The sequence below is a fragment of the Delphinus delphis genome, chromosome 11 (assembly GCF_949987515.2).
Source record: "Delphinus delphis chromosome 11, mDelDel1.2, whole genome shotgun sequence".
NCBI classification, from domain to species: domain Eukaryota; kingdom Metazoa; phylum Chordata; class Mammalia; order Artiodactyla; family Delphinidae; genus Delphinus; species Delphinus delphis.
In genome coordinates, this window is record NC_082693.1 from 79,831,386 (window position 1) to 79,842,043 (window position 10,658).

Sequence of the window (10,658 nt, forward strand, 5' to 3'; positions counted from 1 at the left end):
TCTTCTCTGTCTGTAAAATGGGAATACCGTATTCTTACTTGGTTTTCTTCTTTATTTTACTGAAGTGCCATGAGGATGAAAGACTTTAGATAAGCGAGTGATACACCTCCACCTCTCTAATGGGATATTATGGGGAAAGGGTTATAGCAGACTTATTTCTCTGATATTCAGGTATGGAATTGGCAATCAGAGGAATATGTCTTTCTGCAAGCCCATCAGGAAACTGTGAAAGACTTTAAACTCTTGAAAAATTCAAGATTGCTTTCCTGGTCGTTTGATGGAACAGTGAAGGTAATTTGAAGCACGTATTTCTTTTAAAAAAAATATTCTAATATTGATTGCATTGATTATATTGTGACAGCCAAAAGCAGGTGGCTGATAAGTAAATACTTAAATTTTTAAATTTCTAAAATAGAAATGCCTGTTTTCTGTCTACTGCAGTCATCCATCTGCTGTGTGTTTATGAGCATTTGTACTAAAAGGCACTTAAAGAGGTCAGAACAACCAATGTGCTAAAGCTCTTGGTTTATAGGATGTCTTCTGGCTGTGTATGCTCAGTAAGACAAAATGTTCTTAATTGTCAACTTCTGAGTTTTTCCTTGAAGGTATGGAATATTATTACTGGAAGAATAGAAAAAGACTTTGTCTGTCATCAGGATACAGTTCTTTCTTGTGATATTTCTCCTGATGCAACCAAGTATTCTTCTACCTCTGCTGACAAGACTGCAAAGGTAGGCCAATCGGTTGAAAGGTGCATGCATAAGACCTTGGTATTTGTTATGTATTATGAGTCCAACTAATGTGTAAAACAGAATAATAAGTTTCTGTCCACATGTCTGTCTCATTTTGTGAATTTTTGGAGGATGCCCATTGACATTTAGTCTGTGTCAAATAGATTAAGTGAATGACATTGAGGATTTTTGATTTCTCCCTTACTGATAACTTTTGTCTGTTAGTAATCAAAGGCAGTGTCTACTGAATATTTTAGGCAATAAAAAGCATTGAAAGAGATTTACATTTAATTGTACACCCACAGTAAATTTTTTTGTAATTGATGTAAATCGATGCTTTTAAAAATCACATTCCAGTGAAATGATGCTCCCTGGTTGGGGACATTGAATACTCCATTCTCCATTCTCTTCTTTTTTCACCATCTTTGTTAATGGCATCATTATCTACCCGTCTTTCCAAACTGTGAACCCTGGAGTTGCCTGGGACTCTCCTGTCTTTTGTGCTCTATTGATTACTCCTCAGTGTCTCCTGGATCCTTGTTCTCTTCCTTGTCCCCACCCTGAAGACCAGGCTCTCCTTTTTTATTGGTGGACCTGCCACTGGTCTGTACTTCCTCCGGTTTATCTTCCCTACTGCTGCCTGAGTTCCCTGTTGAAACTCCTCTGTGACCTGATGGTTTATAAGCTCAACTCCTTAGCCCATCACCACCTCTTTCTGCTACATTGTTCCCTCTGTGCCATACTACTTCTACTTCCATCTTTTTGTGTGCACTGCTAACTTTCACTTGATACAACCTTATATCCTTTTTTACCTGGAAGCATTATGACTCATTCTTCTAGACCTAGATTTAAGGTCAGTCCTTCAGTGAACCCTTTCCTGGCCCTCAGGCAGGATTAGCTGCTCCACCCTCAGTGTTCCTATTACATATTACTCATGTTAATTTACTTCATACCACTGTTGGCTCAAACATTTATGATTAAACTAGAAACTTTTCAGGGACAGGGACTGAATCCAGTTATCTTTGCACCACCAGTTCTTTGCTCACAGTGCCTGGAACACATTTTCAGTTTAAGCTTGTTAAATGGTGATGACAGAACCACCAGGGAGAATATTGGAAGGAAAAGAACAGCCTTTGGCTGCTAAGATAGTAGGATGGTATAGGGACTAACCTTTAAAGTACTCTTGCCGTACGTTAGGCCCTTTGCTAGGAATTTCAGTCTCTATTATCTCATTTAATTTTCACTCTATAGGTGCTATTGTCTCCATCATACAGATGAAGAAACTGAAGCCAGAGAAGCTTATGTGGGTTGTCCTAGGCCAAGGAGCTAGTAAATAGTGGAGCCAGGACTCCACTCAAGTCTGCTGTACTCCATAGACTGCTTTGCTATTCTTCCTTCTAAGTCTAAAGTTAAGGAAGCTGTGACTTTGATCCTTGAGCTTAAGTTTACTTGAGTAATTAAAGGGAAACTCTAAAAAATGAACCAGGTTGCTAGTTGGCATTTGGGCCTCTCATGAAAGTTTATGAACTGTTGAATGTTAGAACTTCATATGATTGAATTTATGGCTAACTAGCACTCGAGGCAGGGTTTATACATGCTTGTTTCGAGTGTATTTACTATTCCTAAACAATCTGAATTGCCTTCCAGATTTGGAGTTTTGAACTCGTTTCCCCTCTTCATGAATTGAGAGGCCACAAAGGCTGCGTGCGCTGCTCTGCCTTCTCTGTGGACAGTAGCCTGTTGGCAACTGGAGATGACAACGGAGAAATCAGGGTAGGGTGTTTGCTGACATGAAAGCACTGCTCTCCTTATAGCTTTGGCTAGCCCTCTGTACCATATCTGGGGCCTTTGTTAAGTGACAGGGAAGCACAGGCCCCAGGGTTCTGGTTGGATGAGGCATTCTTTGTTCTGTTTCTTATGCACGTTGTGTTCACAGCTGCACTTCACTGCAGAAAAGAATTCATTTTAGAGTTAAAGTGAAGCATTTCCCATGTACGTGAGGAGGCAGATGCCCTAGTTATTTGCAGTTGATTCTGTGCTGTTAGCTTGAGAATGATTCATCTTAATTCTTGGACCTGAACCAAAGATTGTTTTTAGTGGCAGAATGTGAGGAAAATAATTTTTGTAAATTGTTGTCTAGATTATAAATGAATTGCAATTCTGCTGTTTCCTGCACTGAAAGGTCTCTTTAGGACTATATCCATTAGGTAGTCAGCATTTAGAGTGGAGCCTATTGCCATCCTCGTGGGATTGTCTGCCTCTGGTTGTGTTAGAAGGATTGGGCGGTTGATGGAAAAAGTTTGGGCATTGGGGGTGGCTGCTTTGGTAACTGGTATAATCAGGAGAGTCTTGTTTTTTGTATGTTATTTTGTTCGTTTTTTACGAAGGAGGAATTAAAATTCAATGAATAGGTAGGTATATAATGCAGAAGAATGAGACAGTATGCATTATGCAGGAATAGGGGCATTATCAGATAGGCTTTCCAGGAAAATTAAGATTCTCTTGCTTGAGGACTAAGTAACCAACCTTCTGTATACCATTCTCATAAATGCCATGCCAGCTGAAGGGGCAGGACTGCTTTGGGAACATTCATTTTGCTCTGAGTTTTCACCTCTGGATGAAAGGGCTCTTTTACTGGTTATGAGGCAGTGTTTCATTTTCCAGAAACCCCTAAAGGTAAAAATTGTCTCTTTAAATAAGGGTTATTTAAAAATTTTTCTTTAGTACATTAAAAAAATTTTCTGTTTTTCTTGATTTTTCAAAATATAGGAAAGCTATTCATTTTTTATATATATATCTTCTATCTAGCTGTCTTACTGAATTCTTGATAATCAGTTTTTCCATTTGATTCTCTTGGATTTCCCAGGGGACATTTACAAATGATGATTTTGATTATTTTCTTTTGCTATTTATGCCTCTGTTTTTCTTATTCTGATGTATAATTTCTTTGAAAAATTAGAGTACTGCTCATATATTAAGTATCACTGGAAATAAATGAAAATATTAGTATCTATAAGTAATTGGGTTGTTTTTAAGAGCTTAGTAAACTAATCTTAGTGAATGTATATGCTTGCTTGCTTGTTTATTTTATACATATAAAATATAAAAAAATACATATATATATAACCTTACTGGGACTTAACTGTTTAAAATATATATACTTTAGGTGTTTGAATAGTGTCTGTCAATATTCTTAGTGGTAGATCCTGAACTAGAATTCTTTGTTCTTTTGAGGTAGTTTATTTGTTAGGCCTTTTTTGTTTATTCCTTGCTTCTCCCATCATACTCTTTTTTTTTTGAATTTTTAAAATTTTTGGTTGCGTCAGGTCTTTGTTGCTGCACGCGGGCTCTCTCTAGTTGCGGCGAGCGGGGGCTACTCTTCATTGAGGTGTGCAGGCTTCTCATTGCGGCGGCCTCTCATTGCAGGGCACGGGCTCTAGGTGCGTGGGCTTCAGTAGTTGCAGCACGCAGGCTCAGTAGTTGTGGCTTGCGGGCTCTAGAGTGCAGGCTCAGTAGTTGTGGCTCACGGGCTCTAGAGCGCAGGCTCAGTAGTTGTGGCTTGCAGGCTCTAGAGCGCAGGTTCAGTAGTTGTGGTGCACGGGCTTAGTTGCTCCACTGCATGTGGGATCTTCCCAGACCAGGGCTCAAACCCCTGTCCCTTGCATTGGCAGGCGGATTCTTAACCAGTGAGCCACCAGGGAAGCCCCATACTCCTTTTATTCAGTGAAAGAGTCACAGTATTCTAATCAGTCACTCTAAGTCATTTTGTTATATTTTTTGGAGTATAGTTAATGATAAATATTGTAAATAATGCATTTTAATTATAATTAGTAGTTTTTAAAAATTTGCACAGGAGAGAATGTAATCTAAAAAAATTCCTAAGGTATCACTGAATTGTAATTATATTTTTAAGAAAGATTTCCAAATATGTTCCAAATGAGATAGATAGATATATAAAACTTCTGAGTAACCCTGTTAATGAACTGTGTATCGTTTTTATAGATATGGAATGTCTCAAATGGTGAGCTTCTTCATTTGTTTGCTCCGATTTCAGTAGAAGAAGGAGCTGCTACTCACGGAGGCTGGGTGACTGACCTTTGCTTTTCTCCAGATAGCAAAATGCTTGTTTCTGCTGGAGGATATCTTAAGGTAAGGGTTTCTCAAAGACTGAAAGAAAAGAACAGCCTGTATCCTACTTTCCAAATTATTTTCACTTCCTGTGTCTCAGTTGGGCCTCGTACAACCCATCAGAGAGGAAGGGTGATTACTGTTATCCCGTTCTGAGTGACGAAACTGAGATCTGCAAGGCTGCATTCTTCAGATCTCTTGGAAGTTTTGATGACAGTGTTAGGGATGTTCTGAGTCCAGAGCTCTCATCCTGCCCCAAACAAAGTCTTAGGCGATCAGAATGGCTAGAAAGTGGGGTGTTTAACTTAATTTGATTTTCTACTTCACTAATTGTGAGCTGTGTTGGTTGAGTGTTTAAAAAAATTTATTTGTGAAATTTCCTTTCTTAAGTATTAGTGGTAATGGTAGTGGTAGTCGTGGTAGTAATAATAAAAATAGCAGCAGCAGCATGTTGCTTTATAGTTTACAAAATGCTTTACTTACATCATCTTATTAGCCAGCTTTGCGAGGCTTAAATTTTATCATTCTTGGTTTGTAGGTGAGGAAACTGATGTTCACAGAGGTTGTGAATTTCCTAAAATTACTTAGTAGATTGCCTTATACAAACTTATTATTAGCAAATACTGAGGCCACAGTTGAGCGTGTTGTGGTGCCTCAGGGTCATTTTTTGGTGCTTGCAATCTTTTTATCCATCCACTCACTAAGAATGTATTAAGTGCCCACTGTGTGCTGGCACTGCTACATGGCACAATGTTTAAGACTTGGTTCTTGCCCAGGTGGTTGACAGTCTTTGGAGGAAGCAGACAGTAAATAAATAAAGTCTCTAAGTGTAAGAGGGGTTCTGGGACACATTTGCATAAGGATAGTAGAGGCACAAAGGAGAGGACAGTTCTACCTTTGGGAGTTAGCAGAGGCTTCCATTGGAGGGGAATGCTTGAGCTGAGTCTTGAGTAGTGATTTACTTGTAAAAGGGGTTGAAGATGATACTGTGTATTGTACTGATCACTTAAAATAGATCCCTAATGAATTAGGCCCTAATGAATTAGATCTTACGATACTGTTTTTTCTTACTGAAAACATTCAACTGTAGGAGATGATTCTGATTAATTGTCTAATATAGTATAGATGTTCAAAAATATTTGAATGACTGAATTGAAGTTTTTGGTTATATGGGACCTATGTAGATGCAATTTTATTTAATGTAAAAATCTAGCTTATAAAAAAGATAAATCAGAGGGCAGTTTTTAGCTCTATGAGAGGATGTATGTTATGATTCCTTTACAAGTTTACATTGAAAATACAATGCTGCTTACAAGATGTTGCATTAACCTGTACCTAAATAAAGGTACACCTTTATTTAGTTATTAGGGGATTGTGAGACTATCACCACTTGTCCTCCTTTAGTGTAGAGATAAACTGCACTCTTAGTCTGTTCTGAGGATGATTCTTAGAGGAGCGACATTGCTGTCTTTGTGTTGGAAGCTGGGAGTCTTCAGCCGTATTAACTGCTGAAAAACTTAACTGCTCAGCTTTGACACTGAGCTTCTAGAGACCATGTCTTTTGATGCTCTGGGCACCATAGAAGGGTATCACATAATTGTGAGTCTGGCTTACAAGATATGATAGAGATCAGTGACTAGATTTCCAGAGTTCCTGGAGAACCTTGAAATAAACAGCAGAATCGATGTTGAAGTTATGTCTTCAGGGTGAAAGAGCCTATAGCCTATATATTCAGTCTGTATATTTCAGTGGCAATCAGGCTGTTCTTCCTTTTGGTTTGATTACTAGCATGGTTAAACTGGTTGTGATATAGCCCAGCCTGCATCTACCCAGCATGTTCATGAGACTATCTAAGAGCACAGAGCAAATTAAAAGTAAAAAGGAACAGCTGCTGTAATGTCCAAGAAAATAGGCCTTTTGAGTCTGTTTACTTTATAATCCAAGCTGTATGAATTGAATGTCAGTAAGATAAAGTAGGTATCCAGTAGCTAAAAAACTTTCAAAATTATTCCTATTTATAAGTAAAAAATAATGTAATTTACTTGTGTTATGCCACAGAGTACATACTGTTAGAAAGACAAGAAATCCACATTAATTCATACTCATGAGGAGAAAGGCTGATTTGAAATATGAAATACATGATGATAAGTTCAGGTTTTCCATTACATAGAGGCCACAGAATATAAAGGTCAGGAGTGTGAGACTTGGGGCAGACTACCTGAATTCAAAGCCTGGATCTGCCACTCAGTAGCTTTGTGATCTTGCACAAGGTGATTTAGTCTCTACTTTCTCATCTGTAAAATGGGTGTAATAATAACACCTACCTCATAGGGTTGGGAGGGTTAAAGGAGTTAATACAAGTAAAATACTTATACATGGTGGCACATAGTGTACCCTGAGTAAATGTTAGCTATCTTTTAAAAATTGAAGTATAGTTGATTTACAGTGTTTCAGTTGTACAGCAAAGTGACTCAGATATATATATATATATATATAATATATATATATTATAATATATATATACAATATATATATATTATAATATATATATAATATATATATATTATAATATATATATATATATTCTTTTTCAGATTCTTTTCCATTATAGGTTATTACAAGATGTTGAATATAGTTCCCTGGGCTATACAATAGGTCCTTGTTGTTTATCTATTTTATATATAGTAGTTTGTATCTGTTAATCCCAAATTCCCAATTTATCCCTCCTTCCAAAAATATCCCTGCTATTTTTTTTTAATTTACTTTATTCCTTAAAGCAGATTTAGTTTCTCAGCAAAACTGAATGGAAAGTACAGAGTTCCCATATACCCACCCCTTCCCCACGTGCCAGCTTCCCCCACTGTCAACATCTCCCACCAGAGGGTACATTTGTTACAGCTGATGAATGTTCATTGACATGTCATTATCACCCAAAATCCATAATTTCTATTAGGGTTCACTCTTGGTGTTGTACAGTCTGTGAATTTTGACAAATGTATAACGACACGTGTCCACCATTGTAGTATTATACGGAGTAGTTTCACTGCCCAGAAGTCCCCTGCATAAGTCCTATTTAATATCATTGTCTTTTAGTCCATATTCACATTAGTGGCTGGGGTAGTGTTTCCAAGTCGAGTGGTCTGTTTTAATAGAGGGAAAGGCAGTGGGTGCACTTGGTTTGGAAGCTGGATAACTCTTCCATCTCTGCCACCTGCTAGTGGTGTTGTCCACAGTGACAAGGCCTTTCTTCTCTCTCAACCCTGGTTTCCTTACTTGTTAAGTGAGGCAGTTGGACTAGGTGATCTCTAAGGGCCTCACTACCTCTACGATTTGCCTCTAGCGACTCTCCTCTACAGTCTTGATTACACTGCTATTTTATAAAGCAAAATTGTTAGTCCTGGAAAATTTCAAGTTAGTACATGTTGCTTCATTGAGGTTTACTTAAGTCCACAAGGTATACTTTTACCAGTTACCATTACTAATAACTAATATTAGTATAACTAATAACTAATGAATAGTTGACCCAGTCACACGAGCAAGGCGGAATGCTAGGCATTGCCACGGACACAGAAGTGATCATTGCATTCATAATACTCAGAATCTTGATGTACCTGAGGCCTTTTCAAAAGGTGTTCATATACGTGGTCTCTTTTGCCTTCATCTTAGTTGTGAGATATGTAGGTAAGCTTCATGATCTCCACTTAGTAAAGGAATATAAATATTGTTATAATCTTAGTGAATTCAGTAATTGGGAAGAGAAAGGAAGGACTTGGCCAGAGCACCTGCTACATTTGAGATGTTCAGTATTTATTTAGTAAATAAATGTATAGACTTTTAAATAAAAAACTTGGTCATGGGCTCTTGAATCACTCCTGGTGAAAGGGAAGATTCAGTAGAGAGAACATTCTATCCTGCAGCCCGTATTATCAGTAGTCTTGATATCTGCCAAAATTCCTGTCCATTTCTGCAAAGGGGCATTTTTAGAGAAGAGAGGGTCATTCTTTCCATTCCACTGAGAAGGATATGCAGACAGGAGAATTCAGTCCAGCCATGGCCATAATGGGCTTTGTGTAGCCTTCTGTCTGCAGCTCTGAGTAGGCTGCATGTTTCTCCAGCATGCCTTACAGTGGGTTTAGGTGTAGGGTAGCTGTGAGGCAGTCACCAGGGTTAATCAGGAATGGTGGACTGGGTTGATAATACTGTATTCAGCATTAAACCTTAGACATCCTTCCTGGTGTTTGCTTTAGTTTGGGAGTGGGGAGGTGATGGGGTGAAGGATCCAGCTGGCACTGCAGATTGTCTCACACTATAATTGCCAACCTAATAAGAATTTTATTTTTCTCTGAACAGTGGTGGAATGTTGTCACTGGGGAATCCTCACAGACCTTCTACACAAATGGAACCAATCTTAAGAAAATACATGTGTCCCCTGACTTCAAAACATATGTGACTGTTGATAATCTTGGTATTTTATATATTTTAAAGATTTTAGAGTAAAATAGTTAAGCAGCGATGTAAGTTGAACTCTTTTAATTTTGAATTGGAAAAAAAATCCTAATGAAACTGTATTTCAACTTTTTATAAAGCTGTGAATTGTTTTGCAGTATTGCATTCATTACGAAAGTGTTTGTGGTTGGATGAATACTATTAATGTAGCTTTTCCCAAATGAACACACCTTTAATCTTACTTTTCATCATCATCATCATCATTTTTAACAGTTTGTCCTTAAGATACAAATGAAAATGTAAATATGTACCTTGTTATACCACTGGTAAAATTCTCCCTTGATGCATTCAAATTGGTTGACATAATTAATGAGAATAATTTGAAGGAAATATATATTTTAATAATATTATTATTATGCAGGCTGTGCCTCAGGGTAGTAGTGGCTTGATTTCTGAACCACATTTACCCCAAGGGGGTATAGTTCTCACAAATATAATCTCAGAACTTATGTGCACCCCTTAAACTTGCTTTAAAAATATTGTGTCTACGTGCACAGTTTGCAAAATTTCCTTTAATTCACTTGATAAGTGAGTCTTAGTTTTCAAAAGTACTCTCTGTGAAGCAAAAGTTACGTGTGTTGGAGTGAGTAGATTTTGTTGGTCTACCTTTTCTCATTAGCTGATGGCAGCCCTGGGCTGGACCTGGACTCTAGCAGTCGGTCTCTGAACTGGGCACTCTCCTGCTTTCTCTGGTTTTTTACATACCAGACTTCCTACTTGACTGAACTTAACCTTTCTTAATCCTCACTTTTCTCTCTTTTTTTAAAGTAATTACTCCACAGTTAAATGTTAGTAAATCTGAATAATTGGCGAGGAGCCAATTTTAATCATAATTTTTAACAACAGAATTTTTCCAAGATATAGAAAATAGTAAAAAATAATTTTCTGGGCTTCCCTGGTGGCGCAGTGGTTGAGAGTCCGCCTGCCGATGCAGGGGACACGGGTTCATGCCCCGGTCTGGGAAGATCCTACATGCCGCGGAGCGGCTGGGCCCGTGAGCCATGGCCACTGAGCCTGCGCATCCGGAGCCTGTGCTCCGCAACGGGAGAGGCCACAGCAGTGAGAGGCCCGCGTACCGCAAAAAAAAAAAAATTTCTTCTAATTCCATTTACTTTTAGATGAACGGCATTGCTAGTGCTTTTCTCTTAGTGAATTTCAACAGAATTCTCTGTGGTTTTCTACACAGTACTGGAAGAGTCATTGTGACTGCAAGATGTCACCTTTAACCTTCCAGCCAGTCTGTTTTCCTTCCCCTTCTCACCCTCCTTCTCTCCTTCCCTCCCTCCAAGTTTA

The 10,658-nt window shown here is 38.2% G+C and overlaps 1 protein-coding gene across 3 annotated transcripts in view; it reads left to right on the top strand.

Moving 5' to 3' along the window:
• Window positions 1-10,439, top strand: part of APAF1 (apoptotic peptidase activating factor 1) — a 91,356-nt gene extending 80,917 nt beyond the window's left edge. For all 3 annotated transcript variants that reach the window (XM_060025431.1, XM_060025432.1, XM_060025430.1), the window contains exons 23-27: window positions 172-291; window positions 606-731; window positions 2,379-2,504; window positions 4,734-4,880; window positions 9,210-10,439. In XM_060025431.1, coding sequence (XP_059881414.1) covers window positions 172-291; window positions 606-731; window positions 2,379-2,504; window positions 4,734-4,880; window positions 9,210-9,356 — 666 coding nt within the window. In that variant the 3' untranslated portion in view covers window positions 9,357-10,439. The remainder of the gene's footprint in view (window positions 1-171; window positions 292-605; window positions 732-2,378; window positions 2,505-4,733; window positions 4,881-9,209) is intronic.
• Window positions 10,440-10,658: the final 219 nt, after the last annotated feature.